General features: G+C 45.9%; 2 protein-coding genes across 2 annotated transcripts in view; one reads left to right on the top strand and one right to left on the bottom strand.

Moving 5' to 3' along the window:
* The window catches only part of NCSTN (nicastrin), a 32,814-nt gene extending 25,708 nt beyond the window's left edge, over positions 1–7,106 (bottom strand). The window contains exons 1-3 of the mRNA XM_061606676.1: positions 6,900–7,106; positions 2,421–2,525; positions 1,414–1,537 (exon numbers count right to left, since the gene is read on the bottom strand). Of these exons, the coding sequence (XP_061462660.1) occupies positions 1,414–1,537; positions 2,421–2,525; positions 6,900–7,005 (335 nt within the window). The 5' untranslated portion in view covers positions 7,006–7,106. The remainder of the gene's footprint in view (positions 1–1,413; positions 1,538–2,420; positions 2,526–6,899) is intronic.
* A 149-nt stretch (positions 7,107–7,255) lies between these two features.
* The window catches only part of COPA (COPI coat complex subunit alpha), a 46,641-nt gene continuing 33,955 nt past the window's right edge, over positions 7,256–19,941 (top strand). The window contains exons 1-6 of the mRNA XM_061606675.1: positions 7,256–7,433; positions 10,874–10,987; positions 14,201–14,274; positions 15,660–15,740; positions 15,982–16,058; positions 16,822–16,931. Of these exons, the coding sequence (XP_061462659.1) occupies positions 7,394–7,433; positions 10,874–10,987; positions 14,201–14,274; positions 15,660–15,740; positions 15,982–16,058; positions 16,822–16,931 (496 nt within the window). The 5' untranslated portion in view covers positions 7,256–7,393. The remainder of the gene's footprint in view (positions 7,434–10,873; positions 10,988–14,200; positions 14,275–15,659; positions 15,741–15,981; positions 16,059–16,821; positions 16,932–19,941) is intronic.

The following is a 19,941-nucleotide window of genomic DNA, read 5'->3' as shown; positions in this document are numbered from 1 at the left end:
ACACCTTTAAAACAAACATGCATTTGGCAACCCATGAAACCGAGGACCTTTCGCATGCAGAGCGAATGCTCTACCACTGAACTACAGCTTAGACTGAACAGCTTTGTGGCTCACCACGGAGAAGCAACGTGATCTTCAGTCTGCCTATTCAGGTGGTCCCAAACTTTCAGGTGGTCCCAAACTCTCATTATTCAATGAGATAAGGTCCAGTTGGGACCCGCTATCACTTATCATACACGGACAAGTTTAAAATAGACTCAACACGTAACGGATGGAGTATAAGGAAAATTGAAAATAGGAGATGTTAAGCCACAAAAAGTACAGAGTGGCAGAAGCCACAGAAGAAGAGAACTTCCTAAGAAGTGGTAACCTTGAGGCTGGATTACTGCAACGCACTCTGTGTGGGGCTGACCTTGGTCCTCGTTCAGAAGCTCCAGCTGGTGCGAAATGAGGCGGCCAGATTGCTGATGGAAGCACATGGCCGACAACATGCGACACCACTTTTAAAACATCTGCACTGGGTGCCTATTTGCTACTGAGCCAGGTTCAAGTTCCAGGGTATCTTAGGGACCGCCTGAACCCTTATATCTCACCTTGATCCCTGAGATCTTCTGCAGCAGCAGCTCTGGCTGTCCCCAGAGCTGGCAAGGCTCATTTGACATCGACACAAAATCAAGCCTTTCGTGTCAATAGCCCAGTTCTCTGGGATGCTCTGCTAACAGAGATTCAGCAGGCACCTTCTCTTTTAACTTTTAAGCGCCAGTTGAAAACGTTTCTGTTCCGCCAGGCTTATGCAAGCAATTAAGAACATGCTTTTTTTTTTTTTGGCAACAACTGACCTTTGTTTGAATTCTATTTTTAATGGTTTTTACATATGGTTGTTTTAAACATGTTGTAAATTGCTTTGATATTGATAATGAAATAGTGGTACACAAATATTTGTATAAATAAATAAATAAATAAGCAAAACGTTTTGTACGCAAGACAAATGCCTCACTCTCTGCCGGCACATCGAGCTATCAAAGGTCAACTCAAGAACAGGGCGGTAGTTCCGGGAAGGGCCGCAGCTCAGTGGCAGAGCATCTGCTTTGCATGTAGAAAGTCCCAGGTTCAATCCCTGGCAGCCGGGAGCAACTCTCTGTCTGAAACCCTGGAGAGACGCTGCCAGTCAGTGTAGACAATGCTGAGGTAGAGGGACCAATTGGTCTGACTCGGTATATGGCCGCTTCCAGCACTCTTATGTTTCTAAGAGGTGGGAGGCACACAAGACCACAGCACTGCTAAAGCCAAGCACATGCCTCAGCCCCTGAAGGAGGATGGCTTGGGAGAGTCTCTAAGCGCTTCCAACAGAAACAAGATATAGGTGCCCGAGAAACAAGTTATGCCCTTGTGGGGCAGGGAATGATTTGTTACCTGGTGAAAAGATCTCCATCTAGCAGCACCATGTAAGGGGAATGAGGCCCATCTGTCAGCACCCACTTCAGATCAGATTCCTTCTCTACAAAGTGGATGACTCCAGTGTCCCCGTTCATGGAAGCTGCAACGAGAGAGAAGACAGAGGTCTCCGATGCAACATATAAATATTCTCCGGAGGTAGCCCCTTCCAGTTCCTTTGGATGTTCCATTTTCCACAGCTTGGCACTGGCACTGGGGTCACCACCCCCCAAACACCCTCTGTGCTCTGCTGTAAATAACTCCCAAGAATATGTTTCAGAAATAACCAAACCTTTTCCCCCAGCCTACTCCTGTGTTGCCTTCCCCTGCTGTTCATCCAAAGGTGAATTTTAGATTGCAAGCCTCCCAAAGCAGAGACTGCCCTCTTGAACTTTTGAGCTCTGGGCTTCTGCTGGAAGGGCGGGATATACATCAAATAATAAACAAATAAACTCTTAAAGCACCACACTCATCAATCGGCTTATAGGTAAAATGGCATCTGCTCTTTGGCTAATTTTGGAAGCGTTCACTCCCTCACATAGAATCAGAGTTGGAAGGGGCCTTGTAGGCCATCGAGTCCAACCCCCTGCTCACAGCAGGAAATCCACAGCTAGAGCATCTCCCGCAGATAGCTGTCCAGCCTCTGCTTGCAGACATCCAGCGAAGGGGATCCCACCACCTCCCTAGGCAGTCGGTTCCATTGCCGAACTGCCCTTACTGTCAAGAAGTTCCTTCTAATGTCCAATCTGAATCTACGCTCCTGCAACTTAAAACCATTAGACCTAGTCCTACCCTCTGGGGCAGCAGTGAACAAATCTGTACCCTCCTCTATGTGACAGCCCTTCAGGTACTTAAAAGAGTGCCATCATGTTGCCCCTCAGCCTTCTCTTCATCAGACTGAACATGCCAAGTTCCTTCAGCCTTTCCTCTGCTGCAGCTCTCCTTTCTCCCCTGAGCGAAAAATCCATTCAACGGGATATACTCACACTGGCAGCCTATTTGGTGAGTGGCATTCAGGAGGCGCACACATGAAGCCGTCCTGTTCAGTGGAATGTAGATCTTTCTCTCAACGGAGTTACACCAGCCTGTGCCTGCAAAGAAAAAGGTGGATTTAAAGGTCTCGCTCCAGGCAGGACTGTTCAGCTTTGGCCTTGGCTATGCAGGCCTAATCATAGAATTGGAACGGATGTCAGAGGCCAGCTAGTCCAACGCCATGCTGATGCAGGAAACTCATTGCTACAGCATCCCTGATTGGAGGCGATCCAATTGGAAACCTCTCTGGAGCCCCCACTGAAGGGTGTCTCTTGCCAGCATGCTGAAAAATTATGGCTCAGGGGTAACGAAGGTGGTGCCCTCCAGACGTTGTCAAGTAAAACCCTTCCTGTGTTGTACCTTGTCTGAACTCCGTGATAGTGATTTTCTCTCTGACTCATGTTTGGGCCTAGACTGATTTTCTGTGCTTGATCTTGTTTTGTTTGGACTGTGCCACATCTGCAATTCTGCCGTCATTGGTACAATCCCAAGGTAGCATCATGCAAGTGTGAAACAGCCCTACAGGTGGAAGGATGACTAACTGAGGTGGACAAAAGTACTGGAGCATCATCGACCCTTTGGCAGTGCCCACAGAATCAGAAAGTTGGGGGGGAAACTCCCCCACCAATGCTGACCAAAGCTTTCCGCTTAACTGTATAAGGGGTTCCGGTTCCGGTGAAGGGTGAGCAGTTTCTCTTTATCTAAGCCCTCTCCTGTCCATATAACAAACCCAATTAAAAATTCACCTACAATAACAAGCCAGGAATATTAGAATAAACAGTTGCTTCCTGAGGGGGGGCAACAAAAAGTTAAAGGAGAGCTGATAGTAACGAGCAGTAACAAGCAGGAAAAGGACTAAGCTGTTATCAACGTTACGCTTGGAATAACAGAACGAACAAAATATCACTCTGAAAAGAAAAGAGATCTACCCCGGAAGAGAGATAACAGCCTGTACAAAACAGGTGCAATAAACACACAAATATAAATAATCAGCAAATGGTACTGACAAGGAGAGCACGGAAAATACAAGAAGCAAGCTTAATATTTAAAGCAACACAAGCAGCTCAAAATGGCCAGGAAAAAAAAGCCCTGCAGGCTCAGTCTACAGCTCTTGATAACAAAGAAGCTGGAAACCAGCCAAAAATAACTCAGTTCTTCCAGCCACTTTCACGTAATCTACCTGAACATTCTGAGAGCCAGAACTCTCAAAGTCCAAATGAATGGAAAATATTAAAAATCTTACAGAATGGGTAGAAGTCTCCCCTTCAACCCGCAACTTGGCGTTAGAGATGAAGATGGCCGAACAACAGGACTTGGAGCCAGCAAAGTCACAAGTAAAACTCAGAGATCCATCTACCACCAGTCTCCTTACCCACCTGTATGGAATTCCTGATCACCTGTGGCAACCAAGTTAGTTTGTCAAATAGAAAGCTTGTGTAATCTGCCTAACAGGGTTGTTGAGCGGGGGGGGGGGGACAAAGAAATGTGCACAACAGGAGGCTTTCTTGCTTCATCTCAATGATGACTCAGGCCCAGTGGTCAAAGAGACTGCATTTATGGAAACAGGAAGCCCTGTTTCACAATCCTTCTAATCACACAACCAACAGATTCTCAAAGTATTGTAAAGCATGCCTCATTGATGTGATTTTTCTAGAAAATTCTGAATTGGATTTTTTCCCTATTTGTGTTAGAAAAAGTTCAGTTTGCATTAGAACATGTTCTGATGCCCTAGCCTAGAGAATGGTCTAATTTACCATATTTATTTTACTTATACATAGCAAACAAAATGTAAAAGCTTTGAAACTGCCAAGCTTGCTGAATATCGGATTTGTAATTAACATCTATTCATTGCTACTAACGTACTTATGAACAAGAAAATGTTCTGCCCCACATCACTGCGTGTAAAAGAATTGAAGCAGTAAGGAAACACGCGCCTAACATTAACCACCATACAAATGCCACATTCATCAAGAGCACGTGACCAGCAGTATCGCCCCATCCACACACACAGATGCTGTATCCATCTTCTAATCACTCATTTGCTATAACACCCTGCCTTCCTATTTATTAAGGGCATCTCCCAATTGAATAAACTATACTTGTCGAATTTCAGCCAAATCTTTTGTTCGCCAACTTCTCTCTCTTTGCTTTCCCCCATCAAGGCAGAAAAGTTTTCTGATGCTTCTCTAGAGGGCTGAGGCTAGAAAAATCTCCACTGGATTGACTTTCCCTTCAGAGATTAGATTCACATTTACACAAATTCACCCCATCCTATGAAACAGACTCCTCACCTAAGATGATCAGGACAGAGAAAAGCTGTTAAGGGTTGTCACCTCTGTGTACAGACACTGCTCTTTTATTTTCAACAGCTGCATGACACAGAAAGTCAAATAGTTGAATGGTTTTCCGTTATCGTCTTCATAGCCAAAGAGTGCATTACAAAAATCCAATCCAGAGATAGGTGAAGCACAAATGACTGAAACCAAGTCCGCCTTCTCAAAGAAAGGGCACAGCTGGTGTTTCAACCACAGCGGATAAAAAGGCACTCCTAGCAATCGCTACCACCAGGATCCAGGAAAAGCAATGGATCAAGGAGTACCCCATGCCATATACAGGCGGGCCCCGCTTATACGGCAAGTTCCGTTCCGGACTGCCGCCGTAAAGCAGAAATCACCGTAAAGCGGAACCCATTGAGTATAATGGGGAGCGTCACACGAAAATGCCGCAAAAGCAGCTTTAAAACAGGGAATTTCCCGCCGCCGCATTAGTGGAATGCCAGAAAGTGAAGCGCTGGTAAGCGGGGCCCTACTGTACCTGCTCTTTCAAGGGGTTGGCATCCCCACCCAGAACAGGTTGAACCATCTCTCCAGTCCCCCCCCTTGTACTCCCATCTGGTATGGTATGGATTAAGTTTCAGCTTGTTAACCCCCATATCTAACTCTTAAATTGACTCCAGACAGGCAGGACCTCAGGGCAAAACCATTCCTTTCTTCTGTGGTTTCAAGCAACTGGTATTCAGAAGCATACTGCCTCTGACTATGGAGGCAAAGCACAACCATCATCTCCACTGATAATCTTATCCTTCATGAATTTGTCTAATTCTCTTTTAAAACCATCCAAGTTGGTGGCCATCACAGCCTCCTGTGGGAGCAAATTCTATAGCTGAACTGTGTGATGTGTGGAGAAGCCCTTTCTTTTGTCTCTCCTGAATCTTCCAGCATTCAGCTTCACTTGATGCCCATGAGTTCTAGTGTTATGAGAGAGGGAGAAGAACTTGCCTGTACCTACTTTCTCCATCTTTCACCTCTTTTATGAGTAGGTAGTGTGTTACAAGTTGGTGGCATATAAATATTTTCATTTGTTAAAAAAAGGATATACCAAACAAAATACCATGAAGCATGGCAATCTTTTGAGCCTTCCAGCAGTCTTCATTAGCAAAGAGGTTACAAAAAACAGGGAGCAGGGGAGCGAGGAAAAGCAAAGCAGTAAAAAATTTAGGCTGGACATTGTACCCATGAGGCCATCAACTTATGGACTCAGCTCCAAGGTGGAGGCTGCAGGCTGAATAAGTCCCTCCCAGGTGTTGGAGATATCAAGTTACACACCTAGGAAATCTGGGATGAGGAAGCAATGGCCGACCCTCATTTATGGGAAACCTGATCTGCACTACAAACCAGACTTCAATATTTCAGCGACGGGGGAAAGCCATTGCATCTTCATCCCAGAATCCCAGGTGTGTATCCTGGTATCTGTAGTAAGTGGGAGGAGGTTCTTCAGAGATAATCTCCATTTTGGAACAAAGTCCACAAGCTGACCTCATAGCTACAACATCCAGCCTAATTTTTGTGCTTGATTTTTTTTTAAAAAAGCCTTTGGTGTAACTTCGTGCCTGATGAAGACTGCTCTAGGAACACAGTAAACTACTTTATACGGAGTCATACCATTGGCTCCCCTAGCCCAGTATTGTCGACACCGACCGGCAGGGGCTCCCCCAAGGTTCCAGGCGAGGATCCTTTCCCCAGCCCTACCTGGAGATGCCGGGGATTGAACCTGCGACCTTCTGCATGCAAAGCACAAGCTCTACCCCTGCTCGAAAGCTTGCTACGTCCTTGGGACATTTTGATGGGCCCTAATAAAGCGATTACCGAACTAAGCATTTTATAGCGCGCGCCCCACCATGGACCAATCAGCTGCCTTTGATCTCCCCTCCCCCCATTATGAGAGTGACCCACAATGACACCGCCAAAAATACGCGCCTGTTGGATTTCTGCCTACCACAGAAGCCGAGACCTGTACTCTCCCCTCCCCAACCCGCTATGGTCAGGTTCGGGCTTTGGAGAACCTCCAGAGAGGCGACTGACTGCCCCCCGAGAGAACCCCCGCAGCCCCCTTTAACAGAGGAGGCCCAGCCGCTCCGTGCGATGCTGCCTCACCCGCCGCCAAGGCGCAAAGAAGGATCCCCCGAAGGAGCCACCTTCCCGCTCCCCTCATCCTCCGCCCGCAGCTGCTCCCCGCTTCCTCCTCCTCGACCGCTGCCATCTTTGCCGGCGGCTTCCGCTTCCTGCCCTTGTGGAGGCTCCCGGGTGACGCTCTGGCCACCCGCTCCTCCGCCAGCGGCAGGAACAGGGGCGCTCCGGCCAGCCGGCGCCTGCACCTCTATGGTCTGAGGGCGGCGGCGGCCTCTCTCCCCTCGTTTCTTTCTCTTCCTGGTTCGGCGTGGACGGCTCCTCCGCCACCTCCAGGGGGCGCCCCTTCCAAGGAGGCCTGCCTCTCTTCCTGTCCTTCCGCCTGTAGTCTATGTTTTCTTGGCCGGAAGAGGAAGTGCTGAGGTGGCTGAGTGGAGGCCCGGCGGCGGTGACGTGGAGGCTGCGGCGGCTTTTGGTCCCGCTGGGTGCTTTTGGGAGTGCTGAGGCTGCCAGGCCCGAGGATGCTCACCAAGTTTGAGACCAAGTCGGCCCGTGTCAAAGGTACCCTGGGGAGGGGAGGGGAGGAGAGGGGGTCTACTCGGGAGTAAGACCTGCTGCTTTCAGCGGGACTTGCTGTCAGGTCAGCGTGCGCAGGATTGCAGCCCCGAGACTGCCTCCCCCCGTGCCTTCTTTTTACATGTAAGCTGATCCTCGTTGAACGCAACGGGACTTGCTCCTGAGTAGACCTGAAGAGGATTGCTGCGTTCAGCATTTTAGGCTATGGGTGGGTTAAGCGCTGATCTTGGGTTCCTGCATGGAACAGGGGGCTGGACTCGATGGCCTTACAGGACCCTCCCAACTCTACAGTTCTATGGTGAAGACGAGGATGTGTTAAGGATTAGGCTGTGGAGAGGAGGGTTTCTCCACATCATGGAATCAGCAAGCAAGAAAGACCACATTATGAAGGTTACAAGCACACCTTCTTCAATAACATAGATGAGGGGGTTCACAAAGTGGTCCGTGAGCTTCATTCAGGAGGTCTGTGGCATGTCTACAGATTTGTGGTCGAAGACGGGAGATGGTGCATCCAGCACATTAAACGATTTTTCTCTTATCTGCCTTTTTCACTGTCCAACTTTCACATCCATACATAGAGATTGGGAATACCATGGTCTGAATGACCCCGACTTTGGTGTTCAGTGATACATCTTTGCATTTGAGGATCTTTTCCAGTTCTCTCACAGCTGCCCTCCCCAGTCCTAGCTTTCTTCTGATTTCTTGACTATTGTCTCCATTTTGGTTAACAACTGTGCCAAGGTATTGATAATCCTTGACAAGTTCAGTGTCCTCATTGTCAACTGTAAAGTTGCATAAATCTTCTGTTGTCATTACTTTAGTCTTTTTGATGTTCAGCTGTAGTCCTGCTTTTGTGCTTTCCTCTTTAACTTTCATCATCATTTGTTTCAAATCATTACTGGTTTCTGCTAGTAGTATGATATCATCTGCATATCTGAAATTATTGATGTTTCTCCCTCCAATTTTCACTCTCCTTCATCTCGGTCTAATCCTGCTTTCCGTATGATATGTTCTGTGTATAGATTAAACAAGTAGGGTAATTAAATACACCCCTGTCTCACATCCTTTCCGATGGGGAACCAATCGGTTTCTCCATATTCTGTCCTTGCAGTAGCCTCCTGTCCAGGGTATAGCTTGCGCATCAGGACAATCAGATGCTGTGGCACCCCCATTTCTTTTAAAGCATTCCATAGTTTTTCATGATCTACACAATCAAAGGCTTTGCTGTAGTCTATAAAGCACAGGATTCGAGTTAGGGCGATCTCCTTTTGAAATTCCTTGGTCCGTTTCATTATCTAGTGTATGTTAGTGATATGATCTCTGGTACCACTTCGCTTTCTAAATCCAGCTTGGACATCTGGCACGTCTTGCTCCATATATGGTAAGAGCCTTTGTTGTAGAAACACAAATGCATACATATACGTGTATATATTTGCATATAGTGAGTATGTTAAATGGATTGTACGTGAACAGGAATTATCTACTAATATATAGGGGAACAGCCACAGCTCAGTGGTGGAGCATCCACTTTGCATATAGACAGACCCAAGTTCAATCCCTGGCGTCTTCATGTAGGGCTGGGTGAGACTCCTGCCTGAAACTCTTGAGAGGCACTGCCTGTCCGCAGAGACAGTACAGAGCTAGATGGATCGATGGCCTGACTCTGTAGAGCAATTTGTGATGTTCCTTGCTGCGAAAGAGGAGCATCTGTTTTCTTCATAGACTGATAGGTAACGTAAATCCCTATATGCTCCGTATGTGTCTGAATGGATAGAACAAAAGATCTTTTGTTCTAGTAAGCAATATATACATTTTGTTAAATCTGGTAACTAAATATCATATTTATTTGGATAAATGGAGCTGAGATTCCAAGGTTTTGTAAAGGAAATGTTAAGCCCAACGGTTTTACTGGCAGTGATTGCCTGATATACAAATAGATACTTAGATACCTTGCTTTTACATTTGTGTATGTGTAGATACTCAATGATATCTGTATAAATGTAGAAGAGGTAATCTTTAGCTTGTGGGGAGATCTTCATTATTATTTTTTTTTAAAAGACAGCTTAAGGGCAAGAGGGAGGGAGCATGATAAAATATGCATCTGGAGAGTCCAGAGTGATACTTATTTTAGAATGTCACAGCAATTAGAAGCCAGAACTCCTTGGGTTACCTTTATAAATAAACATATTTAAGAAACCAGTTATTATTATTAATATCATTTAGTGAAATTATATGCTGTCTTTTCTCCTGAAGGAGCCCTGGAGGGCAAACGTATCAGCAAAACTATTTAATGAGAAAAAGAAAAACATCCCTAAAACAGTTTAAAACATTCTAAACATGTTTACTCGGGAGTAAGTTCCGCTGCATTCTTTGAGGCTTAATCCTAGGTAGGTTTGCCTAGGATTGCATACCTTTTTTGCTGAAATAAAGCCTGGGAGGCATAGTCATAAGGCACGCTCCTGTCGCAACTGACTAATAGTGGCTCCACGTTAGAACTTTTTCTCCTCCTCTCTCAGTAAGGGCTAGAACTCCAGGGTTCCCCAGTAGAATTGATGGGCAGCTGTGGACAAACAAGCAAGTCCTCCTTCAGACGATACCTAATTACTTTAGAGGATTTGCTGCCCCAAGGTGTCGTAATGGCTTTAAAGGGGAATTGCACACTTTCCTGATGATAGGGGACCCAAGTGATCACAGTGTACATGCACCAGGGCTGTGGAGTCGGTATGCCAAACCTCCGACTCCTCTATTTTTCTACTGTCCAACTCCGACTCCACCCAAAATTGCTTCCGACTCCACAGCCCTGGAAAGGGCTGTAAATGTCTTTTTAAATTGGAAGCTCTTGTAGGAGCATTTTTATCGCTGCCTGAATATGCGCTGATCTTGGCATCACAGCATCTGTCTTCATCTGGGTCCTGTGTCATACACTGACACACAAAATGTTTTCCATCTTGAGTTATGGTGAAATGCTCAACTACAGCTGACTTCACGGGAAGCTTCTTTGACATTTTTAATTTATATTTTAAAAAAATTGTCAATCAAAATTTATTTTGAAGCTGGAGTCGGTACATTTCTACCGACTCAGACTCCACCCAAAATTGCTTCCGACTCCACAACTCCGACTCCACAGCCCTGATATGCACCACATTCACTGCAGTGAAATGGATACATGCATGCAATGGAAGGCAAACTATTCCCTCTCATTGCGTTGCCTATGCAGGCAGGTTTTGGTGCTGCAAATGGGAGGCTCTGGTAGGTTGGCATTATTCTGGGGGGCACAATTTAGTTTGGATGGCAGTTGGCTTGTGCCCTTTACAAAAAGGGTGTTAAATGCTTTGCTGGTTGGCTGTGTGCAACAGAGAGAACAGAAATAGTGGTAGTTCTGCAAGAAACAAACACGTTAACTGGAAAACTCCCTTCTTCTCCAGGGCTCAGCTTTCACCCTAAGCGGCCTTGGATCCTAACAAGCCTGCACAATGGAGTGATCCAGCTCTGGGACTATCGGATGTGCACACTCATTGACAAATTTGATGAACACGATGGTGAGTGGAGCTCACTTACACTGGGCACATGTATGCAGGGTCTTTTGACACTAAAATGTCGTGCCTTATTGCATAGTTGGATGATGCCACTGAAAGCACAAATGCCAGTGGATCCAGTAATCTCAAATGGACAAGGGAGTTGCTGTGTTTGGGGAGAGTTTTCTGGCATGTTCAGCTGCAAGACTCCAAAGCAGACTTAATTTGAAACTGTAGAGGGTTTTCACTACCACTTTGGTATAGGTAGAGAGGCTTATGGTCTGAATTAACTTTTTTGGTTTTTCTTCTGCTCCATGCTATGCTAGGAACAGTATTATTTTAAAACCTTTTATGCACAGTACTGTAGTTTGTAAAAGGTGTGGAAAATTTCTAGGAGACTCCTGTTCCTCTCATGGAGCTACAATCCCCAGAGCGGTTTAACAGTCGGTCCCTCTTGCCAGGGAACTCAGAGAATTGTTGCTCTGTGAGGGGAACAGAGATCTCCTAACAACTCTCAGCACCCTTAACAACTACAGCTTCCAGGATTCTTTGGAATAAGTCATGAATGTTTAGTGGCATGATATATTAGTTTAAATGTTTATTAGTGACAAAGGCCAAGTGCCAGAGGACATCAGATGTGCAAAAACTTTAATACAGGGGGCTGGCTGGGAATCTGAAATGTTCTTAATTGGGTATTTTTAGTCTCAAATCTTTCCCACAGCTGCAAAAGAAAAATACTTCAAATTCTACAAGCAGCGTCTATTGTTTTAGGATTAAGTAAAGCATAAGCTTTCTTATAAGACCCTCCGTGGCGCAGAGTGGTAAGCGGCGGTAACGCAGCCGAAGCTCTGCTCACGGCCGGAGTTCGATTCCAACGGAAGGAGGAAGTCGAATCTCTGGTAAAAGGGGTCGAGGTCCACTCAGCCTCCCATCCATCCTTGGTCGGTAAAGTGAGTACCCGGCATACGCTGGGGGGTAAAGTAAGGCCGGGGAAGACGTCACCCTAAAAGTCGGAAACGACTCGCACTACAAGTGCGGGGACATCTTTATCTTTAAGCTTTCTTAGCAGAGCTAGGAAGATATTTATGTTCTGAGGCACTCAGAGTTACATCTTAAATAATCTTGGCAGTCTCGTGTGTGTTCTCCCTCCTCCTCCTCTTTGGCCCCTCCCCACAGTTCCCCCCCTGCATTCATGCCCCCCTTTGAATTCCAAGAGCTTCTTGCTGTTCTCACCAGCAGCCTCTTTCCTATAAGGAACAGCCATGATTTATTTTTTCTTGACCGAATTCATAAACTTCTTTTTAGCTGCTGCTCCTCCCAAACTTATATACAGAATAGGAGCTAAAAGCGCCGTGCAATCAAAACCTAGAACTAGCATCAGAAAACAGAACAAGCCACCCCCTCCCCCTACAAACTGAAGACCTGGACATGGTAAGGACTTGCTCCTTCACCATCTCATTCCTGTTAGGGTAGTGGTACCAGCTGCCGCTTTTACGAGAAAACCGATGCTTGATAATCCCAGTTTGTATCATTTCAACTGTAAAAGGCTTTTGAACTGTTAGTGTAGTTTAAAGGTATGGTTGACTGGGTTTTCTGTTGAAGCTTGTCATGAGCAACTGGCCCAATTGGAAGTGAATAAAGTTGTGCTAGAAGTAGAGATGTGAAGGCATGGAAAAAACTCAGAAAAATTCGGGGGGGGGGGACGGGTTTTTCCGAAGCCTTTTTTTTCTGAAAAAAAATGAAGAAAAAATGGATTATGGAATGTTTTATTTTAGCATGATGAATAAAATGTTTCAGTGAATCTTGGTTCCTCCCCCCTTCCCCCCCCCTCAGTTCTTTTTATGGGAATGGATGTTTTTTGTCTGTTTGACACTGTGGAGGACTAGCAGAGACATAAATAATTTTCTTTGTTATTAAAAATGGTTTTTTGCCTGCTCTTCATAAACTGGCAAAACAAAAGAGGTTCCTTACAGTTCAGAGGTTCCTTACAGTTCAGGATCTTGTAGATCCATTTGTTACAAAAAATATATTAAAAAAGTAAATTCAGTTTGTAGTAATTGTTTGAATAAAACGTACTTTTAATATACCAAATGTGATAGTTTTATGCCAAACCAACTTGTACATAATTACATTTGATGTTCCTGAAGTAACAAAGTGACTTTCAATCTGTAAAAAGTGCTAATATTGCATTTTTGCAATTTTTCCCAAAATTTCTGTTTTTTTTCTGAAAAGAATTTTTTTCATTGCTTCAGAATTTCTGGAAATTTTACATCTCTAGCTAGAAGTGGTCCAGTGGCAGCCCATCAACTTCATACTCCCCCAGCAAGGTCTCAGATACAGGGCAGGGGTGTGTGTGTGGAGCAGAGGAGAGCCACTGTGGGGTCTTGCTGCTGCTGCTGTTGCCTCCAAATGAATTGCCCAACAAGATCAGCCACACAGGACCTTCTCTCAATCCCGCCAACTAAAACAGCTAGGTTGGCGGGGACAAGAGAGAGGGCCTTCTCAGTGGCGGCCCCCACTCTCTGGAACTCCCTCCCGTACGACCTTCGACATGCCCCTTCCCTGAATGTATTCCGCCAAGCTTTGAAGACCTGGCTCTTCAGACAGGCCTTTGGGACTTACGGGGAGGGTTAAATTTTTACGACGAATAGCCTACTACTCTGTACTGGAACTGTTTTATTGTTTTATTGTTATATTGTATTTTATGATGTATTTTATTATGATGTAATGTATTGTTGTTAAATTGTACGTCGCCTAGAGTGGCCATTGGCCAGATAGGCGACCCACAAATTAAATTATTATTATTATTATTATTAATTGAGAGTGGGATGGAGAAACTACATCTCTGGGCTATTGAATTCCAGTGGCGAGCCAGGGCAGAACCCTTACTTACTTACAGGAGGAGGTCCTGGGAAGGGACCAGGAGAAGAAACTAGAGTAGCCAATTGTGATGGACAAAATTCATTAGGCACTCCTGTTTAAGCACCAGGAAGAAAGGGGAGGGTCCAACAACGAGCATCACAGAACAATTAACAATCACAGCTAAAGGAACTCCCTGCCACACCAATGAGCCAGGCACGTTTCCTGTCCTCCTCAAGGAATCATTCAAGCCTTAACTCCGCTCCTCTGAAACACGAGATGACAGGGCTTAAACTTGGAAGGCACAAATATTTGACAAGGCCATTGGGTGTCCCTCTGGCTCATCAGAGTCTCGTGTGTGTGTGTGTGTGTTTTTAGGTCCTGTCAGAGGTATTGATTTCCACAAACAGCAGCCGCTCTTTGTGTCTGGAGGAGATGACTACAAAATTAAGGTAATGAGGGTCTCTTTGCTCCCTAGCAAAAGAATCTAGCAGGAAATAGGGCAGAAAGAGAAATGGCACTGAAGGGAGCCATCTGAGAGAGAGGGAGAGGGAGGCTTCAGTTGGTATGCATCGTGTAGTTTCCTGTATCAAATGATGTGATGATAAATGACTTAGATGGTTTTTAAAGGGAATTAAACCAATTAAGAACATCAGAAGAGCCTGGCTGCTGGATCAGATCAAAGGCCCATCTATTCCAGCATCCTTTTTCCTACAGTGGCCTCTGGGAAGCCAACAAGTGGGACATGAGCGCAGCAGCGCCATCTCCGCTTGTGGTCCCCAGCACTGGTAGTCAGAACCATGCGACGCCTGACACTGGTAGTAGTATATGGCCATCCTGATTGGTAGCCACTGATAGCCTTATCCTTCATGGATTTGCCTAACTCCCTTTTAAATCTCAAGATGCTGGCCATGATTTTATTTTTTAAAAAGAAACCCAACAGGTTTTGCACTGTTTGTATTCTAGGCCCTCATCAGGGGTCAATTCAAAATGAGAAAACAAACTTCAGAGATCTCTGGCAATGTGTTCAATCCTTACTTCTATCACATTCATTTTGAATTGATCCCTGATGAAGGCCTAGAGTACCTGCAGGCTGAAAGGCATTGGGCTTCTTTTTAAAAAATGAAATCATTGGCAGCATCTTGTGATTTTTCACTTTTTTACTTGGGTTTGCTTCGATGCGCTAAGTTTTTGTTTTTAACCCCCTTTTAAAGCCAGCTAAGTTGGTGGCCATGGGTGGTATTCAACTAAGATTTACTCAGAGTAGACCCATTAAAATTAATGGACCTAACGTAGTCATATTCATTAATTTCAGTGGGTCTAGTTGGCGGAAAACTTGGTTGAATACCATCTCACCACTATATCTTGGAGATTTCACCAAATTCATGAAGGAGAAATATGTCAAAAGCTATTAGGTGCGGTAACTAAATGGAGCCTCCAGGGACGGTAGCAGTATAGCTGTGATTGTCAGGTGCTGAAGACAAACAGGAGCAAGCTGTTGCCTTCATTCCCCACCTGTTGACTTCACAGAGGGATCTGACTGGCAGTAGTTGGATGTAGGATGCTGATGTAGATGAATCTTTAGCCTGATCTTATAGAGCTGCTGCTATTATGCAGTTATCTTTGAAGAGTTTGTATTATTCTTCTCTGTTTCTTGCAAAAAACAGGACAGGCCTATAGCTGGGAACTTGTGAGGAGAAGTCTTCTCTAACAATAACCTTAACGAAGATGAATGAATATAATTAAAGCATTCAGAATTGTTCTTAAGTGGGCTGATGGTGGGGGAAGCTGGAATGTTTAGCTGCCACATGTTCACCCTGTCATGTCTGTCTGTCAGGTCTGGAATTACAAGCTCCGTCGCTGTCTCTTCACATTGTTGGGGCACCTGGATTACATCCGTACCACCTTTTTCCATCACGTAAGGCACTCCCAGTCCTGCCTGTCTTGCTTATCCCTGCCAAGATCCTTTTGGAGCAGAGCTTTTGCAGCTGTGTAGCCTGTCAGGGCTGCTGTTTGGAGATTCTAGAACAGCACTAGGACAGCTGCTCTGCAAAGCACCTTAGCAGCCTGTCTGCATGAAAACTATGCATAACAGAAAGATAGCAACTGTTGTCAGATGAAGCAGAAATTATTTATACTTTTCTTTAATTTTTTTGTAGGAATATCCTTGGATCTTGAGTGCTTCTGATGATCAGACCATTCGGGTTTGGAATTGGCAGTCCAGAACTTGTGTTTGGTAACCAAAAAAAGATTTCTTCACTCAGATGTGAAAATGCATCTTTTGTTGTGGTCCCTAAATATTTTTATTGAAAGCAATCCCTTGCCCTCTCGTTATTCAGTCAGCAGGTGAAATTGGACAATTGATTAAAGAAATAGCAATCATCATTTTTATGTAGTGCTTTCTGAGCATTCAGAGGATTTCAGGTACACCATCTCAGAAATACAACAGCCCTGTAAGATAGGTGCAGTGGTTAGAGTCAGACTAGGGCCATGAAGTCCCGTGGGGTGCCTTTGAACATGTTCTCTTTTGGGTTAACCTACATTGCAGGGTTTTTAAGAGTAAAATGGAGGAGGTGGACTGTGTCAGCTTCCTCAAGCTCCTTGGTGAAAGGGTGGGCTCAAAATGGCACAAATAGATGGGTGATGATGATGATTAAACAACCATGACTTGTTTTAAGACCATCCAAGCCTCTTCTCTTGAATGATCCTCCTGAGAGTTTGTGGGTAAGAGGTGGGGAGATGATCTGAGTCAACAGGTATCAGTTATCATCTTTAACATCTGCTGCTTGTGCTTGTGAGTTTCCTGACTTAGTTTATTGCAAAGAGTGCAGGGCTCTTGAGAGTACAGTTTGAGGTACAGAAAGTCTCAGGCTTTGCAAGAGATTTCTGCTGATAAATCTCTACAATAAATAAATAAATTGCTCCCTGCACTCTTGCCAAATGACTGTGATCGCTCAGGAAGGTACTCATGAGTATTTTCTCCCCTGCCTTCCTTCCAGCGTGCTGACTGGACACAACCATTACGTGATGTGCGCCCAGTTCCACCCTTCGGAGGACCTGGTGGTATCGGCCAGCTTGGATCAGACTGTGCGCGTTTGGGATATTTCTGGTGAGCTGCCCAGGTCGAGGGGGCTGTCCAGCAGCAGCAGCGCCGCAGTCAAAACTGCAGTTGTTGAAAGCGGATCACAGCTGGAGGAGAAGGGAAAGTTTAACAGTGGATCATCTGGGCAAGGCAGAGGAGTAATAAGAGTCCAGTCCCCGTCCCATCCTGGATCCCACTCCCACGGCACCAGTTTGGTGGAAGGGGCTGTGAAACTCTAGCAGAGCGCTATGCTGCCTCTTGATTTGGCAGATACCGTTTCATTTTGGGTAGAAACTTGCCCCTTTGCATGCTTTGCCCGTGTGAGGCTTCTCAGGTGTTAACAGCAGTTGAGAAGTGCAGCAAACCCCTGTGTCGGGTGTAAATGTGCAACTGGCAATTACTGCAGCCTGGAAGGAGCCACGAACCTGAGGGCCCTGCTTGGATCAGACTAGTTCACCATCCAGTTGCTCACAGAAGTCAGCCAGATGCCTCTCGGAAGCTCACTAACAGGGTATGCTTCCCTCTTCCATTTGCAGCTGGTATTCAGATGCTCACTGCTTCTGAACCTGGATGTTCAGTTTAGCTACTGTGGCCAATAGCTGCTGATTGAGCCGTCATTTTTCACCATGAGTGTCTAATCCCAGAGTGCAGGACGTGGAATAATGGGCTCAAGTTGCAGGAAGCCAGATATCGACTGGATGTCAGGAAAAAACGTCCTAACTGTTAGAGCCATACGACAATGGAACCAATGACCTAGAGAGGTAGTGGGCTCTCCGACACTGGAGGCCTTCAAGAGGCAGCTGGACAGCCATCTGTCGGAATGCTTTGATTTGGATTCCTGCATTGAGCAGGGGGTTGGACTTGATGGCCTTATAGGCCCCTTCCAACTCTACTCTTCTATGAATCCCTATTTAAAGCAATCTTTTGGCAGTGAATTCCATCAGTGAATTCGGGTGTTCTCGGAAGGACTTTCTTTTGCCGTTCCTGAGCCTCCTGTCCATCACTTTTATTGGGCCAAAGCAAAGGAGCAAAGGCTCATGGAGGAAGGAGCCAGGTCCAGTGGTGCTACTGGCCGGGGGGGTCTGGCCTCCTAAGCCCCATCCCCTTTTGAGTCTGACTTCTTATCAACCTCCACGCTTGCTGTTTGATTGTGGGGTGCAAATCAGTGATGGAAGCAAGACTGTTAACATCCTCTGGAAATCGAACCTGTAGAGTAGGTGTGGGGGAGCCTCTGGCCCACTATCTCTTGCACCTACAACACCCATAATCTTTGCAGAATTCTTTGAGCTAGGAAGAGCCACGTCCTGGTTGCAAGCAGTGGCGGCGGCTGGCTCAGTGGAATCTGTCCATACTTCCAAGGAGCTGTCGAAGGTACTTCAGCAGCCGCTGCTTGCAAGATAAGGATCCGGAGGGGGTGGGAGCATGGACCAGTGAGTATGTATTAGGCTCGCCGCTTTCTCAATTGCAGTTTTTGGCTGGGTGGGCGGCTGGGGTTTTGTAGCACACATTCAGACGTGACCCAGCTGTGGAGGGGGCGGAGGGGGGGAGAGGATCTCTACTTCCTGGCTACTGACAGGGAGAACTTGTCTCTTCCGCCAGCACCCTTGTCTGCTACCGTCACAGACTCTCTCAGCAGAATTCCAACTCCCCAGATTGGTTTGCAAGGCCCCTAAATTTTCACAACATCTTTACAAATTTGGAGTTAATTCCCATGGCTGGTTGTCATTACTGTTGAAAGGTTAGTTGAAGAGTAGACTGGTGGTGGGTGCGATAAGGGAAGTGTTGTCTGTACAACTCCTCTGTAAGATAGAGCCCTGTCGTCCCCATGTTGTAGATAAATCCACAGCTTGCCTTAAGTACACCTAGCGAGTGTCTGGCTTAAGTGCAATTCGAAGCAGGAATCTATCGCCTCATTGCGCAGTGCTAGCTAGCTCTTGTTCATTCCTTAGGCTATTTTATTTCTCAAATGGAAAGTTCATCCTGGGTTCAGCGTGATTTGAAATCTCATCCTGAACCCTCCTGGGATTATTACTGGAATCTTGTGATGCTTTTCTTGGAGAAACCAGACCAGAAGGCCAGCAGCCATATCAAACGTATGGAAGGATACCCTCGCTGCCCATGGGGGCTTTGCTCCATTTCAAGGGCAACGGAGTACAGGGTCCCCCTTGTTCCTGCTGAGAGAGTGCGCGAAGGGAGACCGTTTGGGTCTGGCTTCTGGTTGCTGAATTAAAATGCATGAAAAAGCTGCTTCAAAGCTGTGACGCCTCCCTGCTCTTGAAACTAACAATGTCCTGTTGAAGAGTATTTATGAAATAACTCCCTTTCTTTCCTATGCACTTTTTTAATCCAAGTTGAAGCTGAGCCTTTCCTTGATGTGGATGGTGGAAAGGAGGGATTAACGGGCTTAATATTGCCAAAAAAAAAACCCAGCACCTTATAAACTACTTTCCTCGTTAACCACTAACCCTAACAGCTCCTAGCCAGGGGCACTCTTTGCTCTTAAAATGTTGGGGTCTTGTTGAGGTTCCAGGCAGCAAAAGGCTGAGAGTGGTGAGGTTCTGGAAAAAGCTCTAGAAGCACAATGGACACAGCTCACAAAGGGAGACCAAACTCAAGTCGGGCTCCCTAATGAGTAGGGAGCATCTTGGGATGTGTCCAGGGTGACCGAACTCTCCAAGAGTGATGCTTATTCATTAGTTCTTGCCTGAGCTTTCAGGGTCCCCTTTAACCGCACCTAATTGTCCAGGAGTTGGCCAGAGCCTGCGCATGACCAGTCTGCTCTGCACAGCACCTTAATTCCCATAACTCTTGTACATCTGTCTTTCTCTCTCACCCCCCTCCTTTACTCTCTCCCACAACATTAAAAAGCTGGTTCATTCTGTACGTGTCCTTTCCCTCTGGATCTGTGTGGTCACTCCAGAAATTTTCCATCTGTCGTTCAGTTCCTTTCGCCACCTCCTGAAAGCCTTTGAACCCGGCGTGCGGATTGTTCTCGCCACTCTGGACTTGCAGAGGTTCCTGCCTGAGCGTGGATCTT

The sequence above is a fragment of the Rhineura floridana genome, chromosome 22, assembly GCF_030035675.1.
Source record: "Rhineura floridana isolate rRhiFlo1 chromosome 22, rRhiFlo1.hap2, whole genome shotgun sequence".
NCBI classification, from domain to species: Eukaryota; Metazoa; Chordata; class Lepidosauria; order Squamata; family Rhineuridae; genus Rhineura; species Rhineura floridana.
This window is presented reverse-complemented; position numbering and strand designations above follow the sequence as displayed.